The sequence below is a fragment of the Nipponia nippon genome, unplaced genomic scaffold, assembly GCF_047370975.1.
Source record: "Nipponia nippon isolate SJK-2023a ecotype South Korea unplaced genomic scaffold, ASM4737097v1 scaffold_3, whole genome shotgun sequence".
NCBI classification, from domain to species: domain Eukaryota; kingdom Metazoa; phylum Chordata; class Aves; order Pelecaniformes; family Threskiornithidae; genus Nipponia; species Nipponia nippon.
Window position 1 is genome coordinate 63,779,756 of NW_028262347.1, and position 22,975 is coordinate 63,802,730.

Sequence of the window (22,975 nt, forward strand, 5' to 3'; positions counted from 1 at the left end):
GAGACACTCGCACACAGATATGCTGCACATCAGCACTGGGATTTCTACCCGCGCTTCTTATCAGTAAACAAATAGTACAGTGGAGTGCATCGTATAATCACCACGCAGTCCTGCAGAACACGGTGAGGAGCTGGCACTTCACCAGAACCCACATAACTAAGAGAGACACTAAGTTACTGGGAAGGAAAAATATGGTTGACAATGAACCCAGAATTCAGAGCTTCCTATAGGAAAACAGAGGCAGAAGAGGAAAGACAATGACTATTTTGGAATTAAATGGAAAACACGGGTAAATACAAAAACAATGTATTCACAGTTAAAAAAAGAACATTGATTATATTCAAGTAAAGACACACACTCTAATTTAGCAAAGCTCACGGACAAACATATCTCTGTTTCAACACCAGCATTTCTACTGACGTTATCAGGGTTACCTATCATAATTAAGTACTAAAGTTTTATCTGGAAATAGTAATTTTCAAGTAAAATCTTACTTTGCAATAGTAGTTACAGAATGCAGCTTTTTGTATAAAATGATAAAACTACACATAGGCCAAGCAAAGTTTTCAGCCATTCATCCGACACAAATTGTACAGTTGTCAGCTATCACAGATCTGACAGGATTTAAGTCAGTTCATGTTATTTATGTTGCTTACAGCCCAAAACACATCAGCATAACCCTAAGAGCACACGCCTGTAAAGGCCAGGCTGCAGAGTTATAAACAAGAAATACTGGGAACAAGAGCAGGAAAGTTACTGGATTTGTTCAGTATCTGTTTCTGAAGATGACACATAACATTTAAATTTTTTCATGTGCAGAGTCCTCTTTTAGAATAAGATTTGGTCTAGTAACGTGGTGCATTGGGTCTACACGCCCAGGTTGGGGGGGGGGGGGGGGGGCAAGGGGGAGCTGCAGAGGTGTGTCCTCTGTGAGAAGACACCAGGGTCTGCCCCCATGTCAGACAGAGCCAATTCCAGCCAGCTCCAAGATGGACCCACTGCTGGCCAAAGCTGAACCTATCAGCAATACTGGTGGTGCCTCTTCTGTATGTGTTTAAGAAAGGGTAAAAAATGCTGTGCAACAGCAGCTGGGAGAGAGCAAGAAAAATGTGAGAGAAACAGCCCTGCAGACACCCAGGTCAGTGAAGAAGGAGAGGGTAGAGATGCTCCAGGCGCTGGAGCAGACATTCCCCTGCAGCCCACGGAGAAGGCCATGGTGAAATATTGTCCCCCTGCAGCCTGTGGAAGACCACATTAGAGCAGATATCCACACCACAGCCTATGGAGGACCCCACGCTGCAGCAGGTGGATGTGCCCTGAAGGAAACTGCAGTCAAAAAGCCCATGCCAGATCAGGTTCCTGGCAGAAGCTGCATCCCATGGAGAGGTGCCCATGCAGGTACAGGTTTTCTGGCAGGAACTGTGGCCTGTGGGGGATCCACACTGGAGCAGCCTGCTCCTGAAGGACTGTACCCCATGGAGAGGGCCCACACTGGAGCAGGTCTTGAAGGACTGAAGCCCATGGGAGGGACCCCATACTGGAGCAGGGAAAAAGTGGGTGGAGGATGGAGCAGCAGAGAGGAATGGTTATGAACTGACTGCAACCCCCACTGCCCATCCTTCCTCCACTGCTCCAGGAGGGGAGGAGGTAAAGTCAGGAATGAAGGAGTGAAGTTGAAGAGGGGTATGAGGGGGAAGGTGGTTGTTTTGGGGGTTCTTTTGTGTGTGTGTGTTTCTCACCATCCAAATTATTTAATTGGCAATAAATTAATCTTCCTCAGCTTGAATCTGTTTTGCCCATGATGGTAATTGATAAAACAGTCTTTATCTGTCTTGTTGAGGGGGAGGAGAGAGAAAGAGCCACTTGGTGGCTGTCTGGCAGCCAGCCAAGGTTAACCCACCACACATAAGTCTTAGAGACAGACCTTAATGGTTCTCAGGGGTTTTGTTTGCTTTGGGTTCTTTGTTTGGTTTTGAGGTTTTGTTTTGTTTGTTTGTTTGTTTAAAGCTGAATGTTTTAAACTAGAATTCTACCTCAGTTAATAAGAGATGCTGGCTTGTATGTAACTTTGCAGGTTTTATATGGAGAAGACAGTGCTCTGTCACGCCCGTCAGTTCGAGTGTCTGGACAGCACTCTTAGTCATATGTTTTGGTGTTAGGTAGTCCTGTGAACAGCAGGGAGTTGGACTTGATGATCCCTATGGGTCCCTTCTAACTTGAGATATTCTAGGATTCTATGATGCAACCTTAGAGAGATGCGGAGAATACATAACCTCATGCCAATTACAATATCCGTACCACTTCGGAGGTCTCATCCAATTTAGAATATTGCTAACCATAGAGATCTTATGCTTCTTCCTTTTCCCAAGTAAGGAGGACTCTGAAGAGTACTGAGACAGTGTCATTGTCCTCAAACTAGTCTACTAGATGACACCATATACTACAGTAGCTTAAGAGAAATTTTATTTAAAAGATAGGAGGATTAGAGTCTTTTGGTATCAACAATAAAAATTGAAACAGTGTACAATAAATATCAGCATATTAATGACATGACAATTTTAATAGATTATTCCTACTATCCCAAATCATATTATAAATATATTTTGTATGTACAGTGATGATTTGATAAAGGAATCACAGACATGGTTTGAAACCTTTTTTTCCTCATCCAGTTTTCCAGTACCAAGGCTTAACTCAGACCACGGACAAGTATCCCTTCCTAGGTCCTGCAGTAGTAACAAAACACAACACTGCACACTAAGGATTACTCCTCTCCCCAGCCTACTAATAGACCTGATAGAGGACTTTGACTTCTTTTGGTGCATAGAGTCAGGTTGGTTTCAAGTCATAACTGGCAAATAGTATCAAGACAGATGGCTGAAGCAAACATAGGAGCACACATAGAAGCTTTTTGCTAACAAGCCAACAGGTGCTGTAGCAAGCAATTAACTCTCAACTTTTCTGAATAACCAAAAGGACGATGATATTTTCCAAAGACATTTCTGCTTTTCTGTATTTCAAAGAGTTACAATAATATACAGGAAGAAGGAATGCAATACAAAGGCAAGTTAAGGTAGCTCCAGCATTTTCTTACTACATTCCACATATGTATTTGTTTTTAATGTTCATGTTACACCTTTTTTTCCTCATAAACATTTAATTACATTTTAAACTGTTCCTTAAGCATGCATAGAATGCAATTAACCTCTGAATTAACATTTCTTCCATCAAGTCCCTCTGCAAGACACTTTCTTAGTGCTACAATGAATCAAGCTTTTTTTTTTTTTGTACTATTAAGGTTTGGAAGCAATAGCGCAATAGCTTTCTAACCGTGCTTAATCTTATGGCCAACACTTCCTTCCTCTTGTTTCAAGACACCTGCTGCCTGAATTGTGCCGCAATTTACTTCAGTGCTTTCAAGGCTGGGAACCTCAGCTATTATACCATGGTCTGCTCAAGAAGATTCAAATTCTGAGTAGCAAGATATTAAAAACCATTTAGTTGATTTCCTTATATAAATTGGTAAGGAAAATAATTCATACTCTAATGAAACTGTAGGAAAAGTATACTATGTCATCAAAACAAGAACTAAATTATTGCTTTAAAGGAAAAAAATCTCCAGACTATTTTGCTCTTCATTCCTTCCCTCCCCCCAAATACCCACAGTTTTGATAAAAGGAACGAAGGCAAAAGAGAAGAAAAAATCCAGAAAGCTGCAGTACAGACCATTATTAACCCACACACTGTGGGATAATATAATGAAATTTCACTAACCCAAAAATCATTTCTGCTGATCATGATATTTGCGACACCAAGTATATATTCAAGTATATTACTAAGCCAGCCTAAATCTAGTATTTTCACAAAAGACAAAAAACCAGTATCTTTAAATAAACATTGTCAGAGCAATTATAATGCAGCAACATCAGAAACAGCATCAGATTCAGGTTAGCATTTTGGCTAATGCTGTTCAGGTTAGGCACATTCCTGGACGATGAGGCTCTACTGTTTATCCTGATCAAATTGGGGGTAAGGGGAACCTCTAATTCCACAGTAACGTTCTGATGCTCAACTAATTCTTGACCCAATCAACTCTAACGAGCTTCGAGATATTTGTGTGTGAATTGAACAATATAGTTAGGAGGCTTCCGAGACTACGTTATTTTTTTAGTGAGCAAAGTAATTTTCCTTCCTGAAGATTCTCTAAAAGAAGACTTGCTATGATAGCAAATTGCCAGAAATAAGAGAGTTGACACTTGGTATTTTTAATGTCATTTCCTTTCAGAATGTCTGATGTTGCACTACACTCTAGAGACACAGGGAATATCTGAGAAAACCAGATCTAGTATTACTTAAAAGAGGAAACAAGTTCAGATCAAGCTGCCTTTCCTATTCCTCCTTAGAGTGTGGGGGGATGGGGAGTCAGGCAAGGGTGACCTTACATTTTCCTAAAATTGCCTGAAGCAGCATCACCTATTATCATCTACATCCTGCAGTTTAAAGGAAACAAACACCAAAGACGATCCAGCAGTGACTCCAGCACACCAGAACAGCTATAGGAGTAGTTAACCAGGGACTTTTGGCCAGTTGTTCCATTTTTGATTGGACTTACCCTTCCCCGATTGCCAGTTTGTTTCAAACCCTATGTTTCTGTCTCAACCTTTTGTCAAGCTTCAGTCAGTTGCCATCCTTCCTTCCAATTTAGAATATTCACTCCTACAGAATCTCATTTTCTCTAGCGGTAACAAGAAACCTTTTTTCTGGTTCTAACCATCATCCATATTATTCACATCAAACGCAATCTACTGCTTCCAGTCCTGTAGTGCCCATTACAATGGGGCAAATGCAGGGGGGAAGAGAACCACGAAAACCCCACAGGATTCATCTGTAAAATAATTGAAAATTTCAGTGTGTTTGGGCCTGAAGCACTGCAAGGTTTAGTGGATACGAACCAAAAAAGAAAAAACATCTGAGAAGTAGAGAGCACAAAAAACCCCCATGTATTGTTAGAAATAGGTAAGGTTCCTCTGTAGTCTTAGCACTTACTGAATCTTCAAAAGGGCAACACTGCAAGGGATAAGATAACACACATTAGAATGCCTTTCACTGAAAACAGTCCCATTTTACACAGGCTTAAGTTTTCAAATTTAACAATCCTAACAAGAACTGTATAGCTTGCTCTCCTTTAATAACCAATTATTACATCAGTACCTTCATTCAAAGGTATAAAACAAAAAAATCCATTGTCTATCAAGAAGGAAGAGAGACTTGAAACCGTTTGTCCTCCTGTCTGCGCACTGATGCAAGCTGAGGGAGAACCTAAGTCTAGGTAGGCAGTCCACTGAGCTTTGAGAATAGGTAAGTATTTCCAATGGGTTGATTTGTAACTGTTAGTGTCTAACATGAAACCACTGCAGGAAGTAAGATTTTTAAAAGCATGCTCACCTGTTTGTTCTTGCTCAGAAGAATGAAGTTCTTAAGTGTCAGGGTTTATTTTTGTCAAAATAATCCTATAAATTGTTTTGTTGGGGTTTTTTTGTTTTGTTTTTTGGTTTTGTGTTTCGTTTGTTTTGTTTTTTTTTTTAATGGAACAAGCATTTCCAGAGTGCTCCAGTGGGCAGATAAAAACATATTACTTAACTTGGGAGGAATTCCATAATCACCATCATGATTATCCTGAGGATGGCAAGTGATAAGATCCCACATTTTCATCTACTCCTTTGTGCCAGGATAGTTGTTCATGCAGCTGTATAGTGAGCTGGATCAAGAGCACGTGGCTTTTGAGTAAGAGTAGAGGGGAAGACCTCCACCCTTTTTAGCAGCAGCATCCATTCATATAAAAATCAAGCAGCTATGGAACCTTACATTCAGACTTCACCTGAACCAGGCCCAGACACCACATTGGTAACAAAAGTAACAAAGCCGGCTCTCCTGCCCATTCATTTCTATCCCATGCCAACACAAACATTTATGCTGCCGCACAATGAGCCGGATTAGGGAATACGACACAGATTAAATGGGGTTGTGCCAGGAGAGAAGAGTTGGTTTCCACCATAACAGTTCTCACTGGCTACAGGCTCACAATGCATATGCCTCTTCAAGGAATGCTATCCTGCATTTTAGACATGCAGGGGAAACCACACCACATTCTCACTCTTCTTCACAAGTTACACACTGCATCCACAGCAATGCCATCTCAAGCCGTTCAGCAGAATGGATTTATGGCATATACTGTATTATTTCCAGCTCAGTTCTCAGTTTCCTGGGAGTACATTCCAGACTACTGAAGCGTCCTGAGACAATAGGAGGAGACTGCTCTGGTCTGCCCCAGTTTCGGCTCATTTGCGTCTTTGCTGTAGCCAACAGCCACAATTCAGAGCCAATTTAATAAAGCCACTGGATGATCATTTGTAGATCCGAAAGGGTATTTTTGTTTGCAGATGCAAAGTGTTTTACTAAAAAAGGAGCGCTTAAGGGTTCCCTTTCTTCAGTACAGATCAGTCAAAAAAATACTAGTGTTGTAAAAGGGAGCGCTCTGTTAGAGTGCTTGGAAGCAACTGGTAACTAATTTTCCCTAAAACGACATAGTCATTACAGAATAAATTAATTAGGCTTGCATAAGGCATTTTTTCCCAGTTTTACAGGAACCTTGTTTGAAATTTTAACTATACAGATTTCAGAACAGAAAATATAACAGCAAGTCACACATACAGTTAAAATTTTTAAAAAATGGGTAGACTAGTTATCATTAATAGAAGGTATGTTAGAGACTTAAGACAGTGCCAGCTGTAAGATTTTTAGCATCACTACACAGAAAATCAGGGCATTTCAGTCATGACCTACAGAATCTTTTCTCCTCTCGCTGTGTATATAGACACCATTAATATTTGCAAGGTTTTTCATTAAAATGCATGGGGTTGAGGGTAAACTGGTTATATTTACACAGGTCATGTTTTTCTGTTAAAAACAAATACTTAGAAAACTTAATTTGAGAGACGATATCATGTGCAATAACGTCTGAATCAATTTTAAAAATAATTACTGCTTTCCTCTTGTTTCTCATTAAGCCAATACTGGTGCTGCAAATTTGGCAACTTCTTCAAACCAGTTTGTTCCAGAAAAAGCTGCTCCTATCTAGTTCTGACAGCCTGCTGCTGCTAGTGGAGGGGAGACAGGTTAAACCAACAAGCAAGCACATCTCAAGGGGAAACTGGCACCTACTGCCAAAATATAAACATTCAAAGCAACCACGAATCTAGCAGATAAGTTTATTAAAATCAGAATGCTTAATTTACCACCCTTTAAAATGTAAATAGATGAAAACCAGACAAAGACTACTAGCTGTAATCCCCCCCTCTGGAAGAGTGTTACAGGCCAGGTTTTATGCTGCAGTGCATTGACTTTCTTGGAAAGCACTGCAGAGCTGAATTAAAATATTTCAGCTGCTCTGTGAAGTGGTTCATTGTTTCTGCTATACATGCCCAATCTTCAAACATTTGAAATATCACGTATTAGGCTTCATAAATTGTAAATTTTGCAAGGGCTGACTCTTCAGCCCCTTCTGAATACCTTAAGAAATTCTGAAGAGAGAGTTTATGTTCACATCCAAGGCTGTCCAGTGCATTTCCTTCAACAACACAATTATAAGAAGTGTCATAATGGTAACAAAGGGAAATACTGCTGTTGTGGGATAGGCGATATTTAAGTACAAGATGATGAATAAAAAAAACCTCACTGCCTTGCAATGAACGTACTTAAACGATGATGCAGAAGCTGCCAACAATTATGCCAATTGTCACTGCCGACTGTGATGAGCATTTCTTTCATCGAAATTAAAATACATTCTTTCAAGTCCTGAAATTGTCAAGTGTTTCCAACTTACATGTAATGAATTCAAGCATACAAGATGCAAGGATTTTTAAGATTCGGTGACATTCTTGCATCGTTTTCTCTGAGCAGCCTAGTATTTAATTTTTCAAGTTGCTAACATTTTGAAAGTGTGTTTAATGCTGTCTAGATTCATACATTCTACTGAAATACCATTTTGCAGACGCTCTAGGTTCCTGTCAACAGTGCTCAAGTCCATTGTATCCATGTGCTTCTAGAACAAGGAAATTAATACCTTTCTCCCTGAATAGCAGCATGTCAGCATGTTGTTATTACTGTTTAAAAAAAGATCACTGGGGTAAAAAATTTCTGTTGCCAGAAACTCTGGTATGGAGATGGACCCCGCCTTAGAGTTGTGAGAACGACACAGCTAGTAGTCATTTCTTTGTAGCAAGAAATTCCATAGTCTGGTCTTCATTTTTGAGAGTTCTCATCTACTACCAGCTGACAGTTCAGTAGTTGCAGTACAAGGCATCTACTACCAGAAATGATAGTTATAAAAAAGTAGATAAGCAGATTATCATTTGGGCAGTTGGAGCCCGTCACAACCCAAAGAACCAAGCCTTTCTGGAAGATACGAAAAGAGTTGGTTCTTTTTAACCCTTTGCTGAAAAGATGAAAACTATACTCCCAACATGTGACACTCTTCACTGCTTCACCCACTTCCTCCATTTAGCCCCAGATACCATAATGTCCCCATCAACACTGAGCAGATGTGAAGGTAAAAAAAAAACCTCAAAAAATAACTTCTAAGAATCTGGACCATATTAAGGGCACGAAGTTGGAAGCAGTAGTGGGAACAACAGTAAGCAACAGGCTTTAGTCACAGTATTTCAGGAGAAATGTCATCCAAAACAGGAACACTAATGCAATTCAAGGCCTTTGGCTAGCTCACGTCACTCCCTCTCTTCTTCGAGTGCTCAGATGCACCCACCTGTTCTTTCACAAGTCTCCTTCCATTCTCATAATGATACCTGCTCAATAACTGGAAACTACCTATCAGGACTTGGGAAACTAGCCTCTTGGCCCTCATTTTTCAAGCCACTAGCCTCAGGGGAGCAATTCAGGTGCCTAAACAGACGTACCTAATTTGAGGAGGATATCCTGCCTGGCTTCCAGCTACTATTCCAGAAGGAAATAGGTCTCCTGTGGATTGCATAGTACATCTGCCAGACCTTTTTTGAATATCACAGGCATGCCACAAATTCAAAAGTGGGAGAAGATATTCCGTTTTGGACAGTGAATCTTAATTTACCTGTCTACTCTATTCCACATATCTTTGCTATGGTGATTTCAGATTTCTGGTGGAAAATACAGTTCAGAGGCACACAGAAGATCTCTTACGTAGTACCCAAACAAAATGTAGTCTGTAGCTCCAAAGGAAAACTTGGTTAAAATCACTTAAGTGTCAATACTCAGAGCCATCAACTTCTTAACTACAGTGTTTGCTGCATCCATCTGTATTCTGCTATATAGATATCTATTTTGAAGTTTTCCTCAAGGACAGACTTACAGTTCAGAAGTCATCAATATCTGTTATGTTTCAAACAATCTCAAAATATAAATTACAGATATGTAACAAATATGGAAGACGTCATCAACTTTATCCATAAATTGTATATGCAGGGAATAGATGTTCAAAAGTACATAGAAATAATATGCTAATTTAGAATAATAGATTCTGCCTTTGTTTACCTTAGTTTGTTTGGTGAGGGGGTGGAGACAAGAAAAAGAAAGGGCAGGTTGCTACTAAAAAAAAAAAAAAGACTTTTTGCTAGTTAGAATCATAGAATCATTTAGGTTGGAAAAGACCTTTAAGATCATCAAGTCCAACTCTTAGCCAAGCACTGCCAAGTCCACCACTAAACCATGTTCCTAAGCACCACATCTACACGTCTTTTCGATACCTCCAGGGATGGGGACTCAACCGCTTCCCTGGGCAGCCTGTTCCAGTGCTTGACAACCCTTTTGGTGAAGACATTTTTCCCAATATCCAATCTAAACCTCCCCTGGCACAACTTGAGGCTGTTCCCTCTTGTACTATCGTTTGTTATTTGGGAAAAGAGACTGACCCCCCACCTCACCACAACCTCCTTTCATCCTTTCAGGTAGCTATAGAGAGTGATAAGGTCTCCCCTCAGCCTCCTCTTCTCCAGGCTAAACAACCCCAGCTCCCTCAGCCGCTCCTCATAAGACTTGTGCTCTAGACCCTTCACCAGCTTTGTTGCTGGACGTTGCTCTTGTTAGTATCTCTTCAATATATTTTTCAATGACGATATGATAACAGCACATTCAACACACAAGTACAATGCCCAGGACTTAGATCCCTAACAGTGAGAAAGAGGAATTTAATATGTATTTATCAATAAATTCTGAATATTTATAAAGGTACACTTTTAAGCTGTGCTGAAATTAAATGTTATATAACAAACACTTTTATTAATAACCTGCTAATATTTTAAGGATTTCTAGATATTTTTTTTTTGAAACTTGCTGTTAGAAGGGACAGACACAATGAAAGGCACAAATAATATTTTTTGAAAATTCCCCCTATGGTAAATATAGTCAATAAGACAAAAAAATAAAGATATTTCTTATTTCCTGCAGTTTCCATCAGATAGGCCTGAGTGCTCTGCAAGACATTATTATTGGAATAAAAAAAGTAAAGATTCAAGCTATTTAATTTATTTGAGCAAAACAACCCCAAGATTCCCAAATCCAGTATATTCTGACTACCTGTTATATTCAAAAGGTGTTTAATACCAAAGCTTGTCACATGCAGAATGTGTGCATCTCTGAAAAAGTAATTCTTAATGGCAGCACAGAAATAATACTGATTTACTATGCCAAAATGACTCGATAAAGTTAAACTTTGCACTTGAGAGACGGATAAAGTTTCTTTGCAGTGTTGCCAAATTTTAATACCTTGGGTGGAATTCATCTAAGCATTGATTCACATGAAGTTCCCTTCATAGTCAATGCAGACCTAGGTAATATAGTTAGGTCATGAGTCGTCTCATTCTTAAAGCAGATGTCTACACTTGGTCAGACTAATACTCTAACCTACTATTGGACATCCAGTTCAATTGCAAGAATCCCTCCAACATTCTAAACCCAGTAATTAGAGAGGAGAATATCCTCCAAGTTATTGGCAACTTACAAGCGTTGCACTTTTGGGTGTAGATATACAGGAATAAAAAGCCAACTCACTTTATATTCCTCTGTTATATGTGCCCAGTATCCCACAGCACTGCTGTAAGGGTTCAAAAAGCAAGGCGACCAGCTTTTTCCAGTTCCCACATAACTTTATGACTACAAAGCTGGAGGAATATATGCTTTGTGAGATCCACACACGACTATACAGCCTCCAAGAACCAGCATTAAGAAGCAGCATTGTTCCTGACAATGCATTACTATGAAAATTACTGAATGTAACTAATAAAATGTATTCCTTCTGGGTTGAAGAGATGCACTGATTGATCAACTAAGACTGACAGTGATTTCAAACAGCTGCCCTACATCTCTCAGAAAACAGCAGGTTACAAAGGCAGCAGTGATACTACTTGTGTTCCCATTGCACATCTCCTGACGTTCTCTCTTGCTGTAATCTGCAGTAGATAACTGAACCATGAGCCAGACCCTGTTGGCTGATGTGAACATCCACATCCACTGAAGAAATCTAGTCTTCCTATGGTTTCCTCCATTTTCCCAAAACCAGAGAAGAGGTCCTTCAAAGGTGCTTTCCCAGCATGACACTCTCTGTACTAAGAATAAAGCTTAGGAAAATGAATTGTCTACCAAAACCAGTCTTCATAAATGCCATTTACCTGTCCTTTAGATGTACTTGATATATTTCCACCTTCTTGTGCCATACTGCCTGAAAGGATCAATTATATATTAGTGCAGGTAATAGAGTTCTGGAAACATTACACTTTGCCTCCAATACCAGTCTGGGAATGAACTAGGATTACACTTCTATTCCTTCTTTATTTTTAAGGAATATTCACAAGGGTTCAACCATGGCATTGTGGTTCTTTACCTACTTGGCTGGCATAATGAAAAATGAAAAAGAAAAAACAACCAAACCCCAACTGTAAGGCAGAACAACAGCTATTCTGGCAAAAGTTTGAAGTCAGACATCCTGTAGCTCATAGCACCTATACTATATTCTCAGTAATTTAAATCAGCCAAAAGGCAGCCAAAGAAAACCTTATTAAATCTGATCTCATCGCCATGGAACTGGGAAAAAGAAAAAAAACCCACACAATAAATACAATCCGATTGGAACACAATACAATAATACTGTTGCTAAATGGACTTTAAAAGGATGCAAGATTAGCATTCAGCTTCTTAAAGAACTCAGACTACATTCAGCTCTTGCACAAAGGATGGAACGGAGGGAAGAGGACTGTCAGTTCAATCCATTTGTAATGCCCATATACAAAGTCTCCTTCATTTTGCCAAAATAGCTTCTAGAATAATTATTTTGAGAAAAGATCTTTGGCCCTGTTAAGTTTAAACACCAGTGATAATCTGGAAGATATAAGAGCTACCATAAACTGTGGCTTTGCTTCTAAGTAGTATCTGGTCCCAGTTATAAGGCCATTCCTAAGAAGAAAAAGGCAACAGAGGACTGTCTCCCATCTGCAGTTGAACCTGCTCAGTCCATCAAGACACACAGAATTTTACTGATGGTGCCAGTCCCAACAGTTTATACAACAAATACATATTTATTGAGTGGTAAGAGCAATTCTTGCAGGCCATTCTTATGATACAGATAAGAGTTAAGACAAATGTAAAATAAGACCCTATTACTAGACTTCTTTTGTTTAACTTTCACTGCTAGAAGATGTGGGAAGACCACAGGCCCTCCCATACATTCCATCCCAGGCTCTTCTGAACACTCTTTCACAATACTGGACTCTGCCTTTGCTATGAAGCAGGGAATAACCACTCTATTTTACAGCTTGGAGTGTAATATTTGAAGAAATGGCTGCTAGCATCTCTGGACTCACATTCAGGTAGACTAGAGGAGGCAACCTACACCTATGTTTATCCCAGGAAAGAATTCTGTGTATCTATATTTTGAGATAATACTTACAGGCAAGATTTAAAGCATGAGCTCTGAATCCACATTTGAGTTTCTTGCATAGAGAAGGGACTGAGGAAAAGTTAAGTAGAGCTTCTCAAAGGCGATCAAGTTCCTTAAACATTTGATTAAACTAAGCAATCAAAGTATTTTAAATTATGTCGGGGGTTTCAAAGAAAGATTTGCTAGCCAGCAGGTTATAGTCATTGCTCCCTACCAGCAATGGTAAGAGAACACAGAACTATTGAAGGCCAAGTAGTCTGTAGTCGGTAAGCTCAACAACTCATAGGCTAAAACAACTGACAACAATAGCTGGTAATGCGTGATGAAAGAACCGCAAACAAGTTAAAAGCAAGTAAGGAACAGAACTACTGAGGGCTGAGAACCAACTGCTCAAGCAAGCAAAGGTACTACTGGAACTGGGAAGCTGTAAACACTCAAAAGAGCTAAATCTAACCCTGAAGTATGCTACCTCCAAGATTTCAACATTCCCAGGGCATTTAGCCATTACCGAGGTCCTGCTATCAGACACTACATGTCATTACACAGCTCTATATTCATTCAACAAAGCTTGTCTGCTAAATAGACTGTCTTGATCTCAGCTTCTGACTGATCAGTTGCCCACTACCCTAATTTATCACTTTGGGGCTAGGGAATGCTATGAATCTTAACTTTTACTTGAAAACTATTGAAACAATGGTTTACAAGTCACAGAACTTTTCCAAAAGGCAAAGATAATTCAGAACTACTTCCACTTCTTTTTAAACCAACTGACTAGGAAGGCAGGTAATTTACACTCCTACGTTACTTTAGCAAGTAGTTTACGCATTTTAAAGCGGAGTTCAGGTTGGAAAAAAAGGATGTTCCAACTCACACTTTTGCTGTTCAGGCCAATCTTGCATACTACTCATTTCTAGTAATAGGCCTGTTGGTGCTGGGCTGTTTTACCAAGGTACTGTACCTTGCATTTGAAATTAGAACCTTGCTCCCACTTTAAAATGTCTTATTCTCCAGCCCCAGCAGAGTGCTGCAGCTCTCTACCGTGCTTCCCACCTACTCATTCCCTGCACAACTGCCAGCGTTCCCTTCCCTAACCAGCATCAGCGTTACAAGTATCCTGACATAGTAAGTTCAGCAGCAGCCTAAGTGTAACATGAACTTCTGTTAGGCTGGCTTGTAGCGTTAGTTCAATAAACTTCAACTTAGTTAGTTCAACAAGTTAGTTCAACAAGCTTCGTCCTTAACCATGTTGTGACTCTATAGCAGATGCCTAGAAATGAATGAAGCGGATTAAGTGGACTTTTAAGTTTATTACATGCTTTCTGAACTCAAGTAGACCTCCTAGAAAATACATGGGGTTTTTCCAAGTCAACATTTATGTAAAAACAGTCCTGTTTCTTTTTTACTGTGTACAACACAGATTGATCTGTCAGCTCACTGGGAAAATATACAGTCACTTTTCAAATTAGGTAATCATTTTAGTTCAAAGGGTATTTCAGCTACAGTCTTGTTTTATTCAAATTGCACTATACCCACTTGAGGGACTATAGCAGAAAGAGGAACTTGCCACTTTAAAAAAGTTGCCTGTGGCAACTTCCTTATTAATCGGAAGCAGGCATCTTTCTACAGTGAAAAAGCAAATGGCTCAGTTCTCTTGTCCACGTACTCCCACCTATGGAGGGTTCAGCACTGGAGCTGCAGATTTCTTTTTTGAAATGAGGATGTGCCCGTGACCCAAACTCACTTTAGAAACAAGGGCCCTCAAAACCCGTGAGTGCAGTTTAAACAGCTGAGCCTTGCGTACTGTCTTCCTTTTTTCCATAGCCCACTGCTAAACTTAAAAAAATAACTAGAAAGCTTGTTGAATACCAGTCCTCAGTCATAAGTTAGTAATGTTTGCAAGGTAATACACAATTTTCTCCCATATAAAAGCTTCAAATAAGCATTTACTTGAAGCACTGGAGAGGCGGTATCAAGTAATTAGGAACCTTCTTTATCTCAGCCTTCAGTTTCATACCTGACTTTACAAGACTGTTTCTTGTTAAGAATGATGCAATTTCCTTAGTTACTTCACACAACTTTCATACTTTCTTTGATAGTAAATATTTATGTTTTTATATATTCTCTTTGGCCACTAGGAAAAAAAAAAGTAGATATTTAGTCAGTTCAACTATGTCACTGATGTCTTCAAAGCACGTTTGAGCTGCAAGTACATAGTTTAAACAGTAAATGACTCCATAGCTACCTAATTGCAGAGGTAAACTTTAACATCACTGGAATTTTTCTATGAAAACAATTTTTCTGTGACCTTTAAATTAGCCAAAGAAAAAAAGAATGCATCATTAAACTGTTACAGCAGCAAAAAGTTAAATAAGAGATAGTAAGTCCAGTAGGAGATTTTGCTACTATTCACAATTCAGCTACACAATCTGCATAGGTCCACAATGCAATCTACAGGGCCGTATTCACCTGAAGAACCCTGCCTGACCAGCATATTATTTTTAGGAAATTAGTGAAAACTACTGTATTAAAGTATTTAATCTTATTGTAAAAATCTTTTAAAAGTCTAAATTTCCCATTTCAGAAATAACAGATTTTTCATAAGCAGTCAGTTATTCATACTGAAATACAGTCACATTAAAATTCACTTTAAATTCTTTTTGGTTTTCCCCTATCTTGTTTTTAGATTAGATATAATGGGCAAAATACCAGCTTCACAAGTTTACTGTTACTGGGAAATTCCACTAAATAACATGGAAATTCCACCTACGGCATCTTAACACAAACTTGCACAACCCTGGCATAAAGCTTTTCCTCTACAAAAGACCAGCTTCTTTAACAACACTACATTCAGAATCAAGAGTTTCAACAAAACTCCTCACCGAGTTTGTTAAATTTAAGAAAAGCTGAGTGAACACAGACACTTTGTAGTACTCACGTAAGTCAGCAGGCCAACTAAAAAGCCTGCTGCATGGCCTACTAGCTCTTCAGTACATTTCTCCAACAAACGAGCTGGCCCACAAACAGCACACTCCTTCCTCCATTTGCCTCTTCATGAACACATGCACCATTATTTTTCCCTTGCTCTTCAGACAAGTCATTTTCTTAAGAGATATCTCTATCATATGCAATAAAACAACCCAATATACTTTCAACTAGATACGCATCTGAGAATTTTTAATACATTAGTATATATTTCCTCTCCTGTTACCTTATGATCTAGGATTCCTTTCCATTTTTAAAGGTACTAATTGCTTACCAGAGACATTATAAGCCGATTTTGTATTGGAACAGAGCTAGGTCAGCCTCTGAGGATTTAAATCTTCGCTTAAAAAAAAAAAAAAAAAGAGTTTCACACAACAGTTCAGCTATTTTGATAACTTCTACAGCCAAACTTCTAAAAGGCTTCTAATTCAAGTGAACATCACTGCAGTAGTTTTAATTTCTATTGGTGAAAGAAGCAAAACTGTAAATGCATCTAACCTACCCTCGAAATACTATTCTGTAGACATACATAAGATAATAAATAATATAATATATGCTTATATTAATCATATATTGGAGCAAGCATGATTAAAGCTTCTTTCAGCATCATGTAGTTGTCCACCTTAATAAAGACTGCATAGGTATATCTACTGCTTTTGTGGAATTCCTGGTAGAAGAAAATGCAGGAATTTTTTAAAAATATATCCTCTACTTCAAATTACACTTGTACAATTAGTACAAGTCAGTGATTAGTATCATATCCTATCATATATATCTTGAGAGCCTACCTTTTCCTAAAAGAAGGGCATTATAATTAGAAAAATAAGAACTTTCTCTAGATAGTTTACTGATTAATATTTTAAGTTTTTACTAGTTTCATGACTTTTTAGCCAAGAGGTTTGTCCATTACAGGCTATCAAAACAATAATATATTTCACCTACAACAATGCTAAATGCTTTTCATATATGCAATCTCTGGGACTCTAGGAGTTTTCAATTCAAATTAAGCACAACTCAAACAGCATGAAAACTAAGTATGTCTTTCCTATACATATTCCTATAAGATATATTCTTTTCAAATATCAGCACTCTCAAATCTCCTTAAGTTTGTTACAGGTTCAGTTCTTGATGGCACCACAGCAAAAATAGTACATGTGAAAGGATGCATAGATGCAATCATATATTTGCAAGTGTGAGTGTATACCCACACAAACAAAATATAGACTCTTTGTAAATGGCGAAGATGGAGAGAATGCACTTTAAGCAAGTGGCAATATGAAAGATGAAACGGAAATAATCATATGTAGCAGGTAGATTAAAAAAATCTTAAGTCTTTTTAGACTACCAAGACCTGGAAGAAAAATCGATCTTCACCATAAGAAAGCTCAAATTAAGCTATTATATCCTTCAAACTAACTAATAAGGATCCTAATCATTATCAAACTGAAAGAGGGAAAGAACACGTTACATACAGAGAAATAAGAAAAGTTAATTTCAAAAGCTGTATTTTCAAGGTCAAATGAAGTGATGACATTGCAAAGGCCAGATATCAAGATCTGATGAGAGTCTGAAAGAGTTTAAAGCTATCTGGGTAAGGACTGACTGTGGGACATCATAAAACAGCAGCTGCCATCCACATATATGAGGGGATATCAAGGGTTAGGTCCTCATTCCATGCCATATAGACCTCCAAATTGTATTGGTAAGAAAATATTTCTGGGCATTAATAAGCTGAAGTATGAAACATGAACATCACTGAAATCCTTGTTTAGTAACTCTGAAGTATTTATTCCTTAATTAGCAGCAAGTATCGAACATATTTAAGTTGTTAGTCTGGACACTCCCCAAGAATTCACATACTAGGAGTGTCCAAATATTACATGCTTTTAACAGCTTCATACAGATTTGTTTGCTAGTAGGTTTGTCTACAGATAAAACAAAGAAAAAAAAAGTTCCCTCTACTATTTTTGGTATTGACACTAGTAAGATTTAATCATGATACCTGCATAAAACTTTGCTATGCATTTCCATTCACAAGTTTTTCCCCACACCAGTTCCCAATCTATTTCACATACAGATTGATGATAAAGAACAAACAAGGATGTTTGCAACTCAAATAGTTTTGAAAAAGAACAGAATCTCAATCTTTAACTTTGCAGTTTTCAGGTGCCTCTTTCACATTTAAAAATTCAACAAGAGTACCATGATGTCCAGATACTCCCCGCATTACGAACGCTGCCCTTTCATTAAGCATAAGACTACTATTCAACTAGTCGTTGACACACTACCCAGCACAAAATTTGGGCAACTGGCGGATTTCTAATAACAGCCTTCTTGTATGCACCAGTTATAACTTGCACAATCAAACAGTAAAGAATGGCCACTTGAGAAACATAAAAAACACACACATGAAGTTAGCCAAGATATTTAGTGGCAATGCCTGTAGACACTTGCTCAAAAGCTAGCATCACGTTTACAGACCCACTTTTGCAGCATTCCCCACAGTTCGTAATGTTCTGTGCCTAGCAACCCATTTTTTGGCAATGCAACAATAAAAATATCACCTACATCAAATAAGTTGCCATTGGACATTCAGAAAACAAGCAGCGAGTTCTCCAGTGCGAAGATCATTGAAGTCTGACACACAGCTGATTCTGCAACACCTTAAATTTCAGGAACGGTACAAAGGTCAGAAAGTCCAAGTTTTCTTTTCTGTAGAAATTATTTTATTTGAAAACTGAATGCATGTGGGATTACAGAGTATATCCACACCCAATGGCCTCGCCACCAGCCTACCTTTGCAGGAGGAATACTGATTAACGTCCACTACAGGAAACCCCTGTGCATGTCTTGACGCTTGTCTTTGCCATTACCCATGCTGAACCTCGTATTCAAGTAAGCAACACTAGAATTCTTAATTCACTCTAGATCCTTCAGTTTGAAAAAATTTTTCACAGCACTCGTTTACTAGTTGTTTGTACCTTTTACAGAAAGAGAGCCAACATTCTCCCAAGTAAGCTTGTCTATATGTTGGAAGTTGAAGGCACATGTTATTCTAGTAAAGCAAAGGACTGTTTCTGCTTGGAAACAGTTTACTGAAGACAAAAAGCATATCCAGATTATGCCTGAAGCTCAGTTCCTCTTTAGCTACCTGTTTCTCAACTAATTTGGATATTAGCATAACACTCATTCTCAAGGCTGGCTCAGTGAAGCACTTTTCAAATCACATCCTCTCCTTTGTTCAAAACAGACTCCCTTCTACCAATCTTTCTTCAGGCTTGTTTTTGTGCAACATGTTACTGCTCAGCACATGTGCATAAGCAGTCTGTCTGCTTATCTTTCAGAAGCTTTTCATAGTTTGTAATTCTATTGTGTTCCTTACCTAGCACATTCCTTCCAGCACAAATAGCTTCCTTGCTGTTTATTTCTTCAGTTTAGTCACAGTAATTTCATAATTTACATCATGAGAGGCATTTACCATCCAATTTTCTAAGCTTATACTCTTCAGTTTATTTCTTCAGGTCACTCCTCATAAAAATTTTGCACAACATACTATCAGAAGAGGTGACAGATTTACACTGTTTTGTCCTTCCATCCATCTTCTGAGAATTTAAGAACTCCTCCAACCATAACATTTTTCCTCAATATAATCAGCTTTAGACACTGACACTTTTTTTTTTTTTGGCAATCCTAACTTACGTTTACAACTTTTTTTTTTATCAGTTAGAAAACAGAAAGCAGCCAATGCACATCATCAAGTTGGGCCTTAGCAAGCTGGTATACGGCCATTGTCATTTTAACTGGGCCAAAACCATGAGAAGAAAAGACACAAAGAATGCGTCAAGGGGAGTGAGAGATCTATACAAGTTTCTTCTTCCTACTGGACAATGAACGGTAGTGTGGAAGCATGAAAATAACGTGAAAGACAAGTCAACAGGGTAAAAATAATGTCACCAAAAAATATTATGTCTGTAAATTTGTAGAACGAGGAGGAATATATGCCGTGTAATTCATTCATACAGTACCAACTCACATAATCAAAAGGAGGGAACGGAGCTACAGGTTTACTGTTGCTATGATTCATTATTTCATCTATCGTTTGTCCTCTCAAGCAGATGTTTGACTAGCACCAACCTTTTCATTCTTATGATGCATCTCATTTCTTACTCAACTACAGACCTCTACTTCTTTCTTCTCTATTTTCTGCTAATAGAACATCTGATAATTGAGCTATACTGTTCACGACCTCAAAACTCAAAAGATAATGATTATACTGTCTCTCAGCCTGTGTCGCAAACCCTGAGCTAGCTGCTGCATCTCTGCCCCCTTTCTCATTCCCAAGTATCTCATCTTGAAACATCTCATAATGCACCAAGGTTTGTGCTTTTTCTGTTCCTCCCATGCAGAACTTCACAGTTCTACTCGTAGACATATGAGCAATAACATCTCCTGGATAAACCAATCTTAAATATACGGGCTTTGGGTCTCACAGGTTTTCCCATTCCGGAACTTCTGACTAGGCAGTCTGACTCCTACATAAATTATATGCTAAAATTAAAGACTGAATGAATACACTAATACAGACATCCATGAAGATGAAGAGGCTCAGCATATCCTGTTAATAACATACTCAGGACTGTCTCAGATATTCTGAAGCAAGGCTGTCTCTCCACTTGCCCCAAATATTCCTTTCTCTCAAGAGGGTGTTCTTTTATGAATTGCTGCAAAGATTTTGCATATTCAGGTTGTCATCTTTCTGGTCAGAACTGCTGTCAGGACAGTAAAGGTTTCCTAAATGCATTTAAAGGACAATGGCCAATACTCGCTGAAGAATGGCCATTATCTGGAGTTACTACTTTTTCCTTCATGTAGAATTTTTCACTTGAGCTCCCATTACACATACCAATAAGCACAACCTCCACTAATACCTACAGAGCAGCTCAATTTCCATCACACTTCCTCTTTTCTATTCAAGATTCTGCAGGATCTTCACCTGTTTCCACTAGAGGATGCTTGTTTACACCTTTTTCTAAGATGAAGTTGCCTTTAACAAAATTAAGTGACCCAAGAGACCTACGAGGGCTAGGAAAAAAGAAAAACATTAGGAAAGTACTTTCAGATGGTAGGAGTTTATTGCACATCTTCTACAGCATTGACATAAGCTACGATGTCAGTACACGAGCCTACCGACACTTCCCGGCGGCATTCTCCCCTCGGCACGACTATTAAACCAGTGAGTTTTACATTAATGCTTTCCCAGATCCATCCCGGCTGCCTGTCACGGGGACAAGCGTTACTGTTACCGCCCGGGCGCTGGGACCCTCCCCGGCTGACCGCCGTGGCAGCGGGACGACACCTGCAGGGCTTCCCTCCAGGTGAGCTCCAAACCGCCAGCCTACAAACACCACTCAGAAAAGTCTCTTTCCTCGCTACGTTTTCCTGCCTTCGTATCACCCCGTACGCGGGCTTTCCACCGGCGAGAGGCAAAGGCAAACCCTCCTGGGCGCAAAGCCCCCCCCCCCCGCCCCGCCGCGGGGAGCTGCCCAGGCCGGGCCCGGCCCCGCACCCACGGCCCGGCGCGGGGAGGAGGAGGAGGAGGAGGGCTCCCGCCGCTCCTCTCTGTCCACACCGAGAGGTCCTACGAAAGTAAACTGCTGCCTTCCCTTCCGAGGTGGGAAATTTAAAAAAATAATAATAAAAATTAGGAAAAAAAACCCGCCACGATCCCCCCGCCAGCCTTGGCACTGGCGAGCAGCGAGCGCAGCCCGCCCCCAGCCCGCCCTGACAGGTCGGTGCCCCCGGCAGCCCCACGGCCGGGCACCTGCACCCCGCCCACGGCACCCGCTCCTTCCCAAGTTCCCCGTCGCGACAGCTCCCCACCTCCCCCACGTCTGTCGCGATACACAGGCCTCCGGGGGAAAGGGCGGGGGGCACGGGGTGGAGGGGGCAGCACCCCAAGCCCCGGGGGCCGCGGGCCAGGCGAAGGGAAGGGGTGGGCCTCCGAAGGGCCACTTACCGGGCGTGCAGTGCCGGGGTGAGGCCGGCGAAGAGACGGGCGAGGAGGGGGGCGCCGGCGGCTGCGGCTCCTTGGGGGTGCCGGCGGCCGAGGGGGGGATGGCGGGGGGCAGCATGAGGTAGCGGTCGGGCTGCGGCAGGCAGCGCAGGCAGACCGAGTGGAGGCAGGGCAGCAGCTTGGGCCGCCGGCTCTGGATGGGCTGCCCGCACACGCCGCAAGTGTCCAACAGGTTGAGCGGGGCCACCTCCCCGCCGCGCTCCGCCGGGCCCTGCCGGCTCTCGGCCTCGTTCTCCCCGCTCAGCGCCGCCGCCCCCGTTCGATCCGCCGGGCAGGGCCCCCCCGCCGCCGCTACCGCCACCGCCGCTACCGCCGCCGCCGCTGCCGCCTCTTCCATTGTCCTGCGCCGGCCGCCGCCGGAGCGCCGAAGGGAGGCGGGGCGGCCCCGCTGCCGCTGCCGCCGCCGCCGCGCCGACCCCCGCCCGCGCGGCCCGCGGTGTTTGTGTGCCTGCCCCGGGAGGAGCCTGCCCCGCCGCGCGACACGGCCAACGGCCGCCCGCGCCCCGCCCCTCGCCACGCTGCGCCACGCCCCTCCCCCGCCGCGCCGCCCGCCCCGCCCCGCCCCGCCCCGCCCCGCCCGCCTGCCCGCCGTCCCGGCCCCGGTGACCCGCCCCTCCTCGCCGCGCCCCTCCCCCTTCGGGGCCACGCCCCCCGGCGCCTACGTGCGGCGAGCGCGTCTCCCGCCCCGTCCCCACAGGAACCAGGCCGACCGGCCCCGCCCCCGGGCGCCCCGCCTCCCGGACGCCCCGCCCCTGCCCCGCCCTCTCCCCGGGCGGTTGGCGGGGCTCTGCCCCTCGGCAGGCCCGGGGCTGCTCCGGGGCGGCCGGACCGCCGCTGACGGTGGCGCCGGGCCCCCACCGGCGCACACCCGCCACTTCCCGCGGCCCTGCGTCCCACCAGCCCCCACACACTGCGTTACAGGCCTCCCGCCGGAGCCCATG

General features: G+C 41.5%; 1 protein-coding gene across 2 annotated transcripts in view; it reads right to left on the reverse strand.

Annotated features, from left to right (window-relative positions):
- The window catches only part of TRIM24 (tripartite motif containing 24), a 64,287-nt gene extending 41,759 nt beyond the window's left edge, over positions 1–22,528 (reverse strand). For both annotated transcript variants that reach the window (XM_087765563.1, XM_087765564.1), the window contains exon 1: positions 21,978–22,528. In XM_087765563.1, the coding sequence (XP_087621689.1) occupies positions 21,978–22,371 (394 nt within the window). In that variant the 5' untranslated portion in view covers positions 22,372–22,528. The remainder of the gene's footprint in view (positions 1–21,977) is intronic.
- Positions 22,529–22,975: the final 447 nt, after the last annotated feature.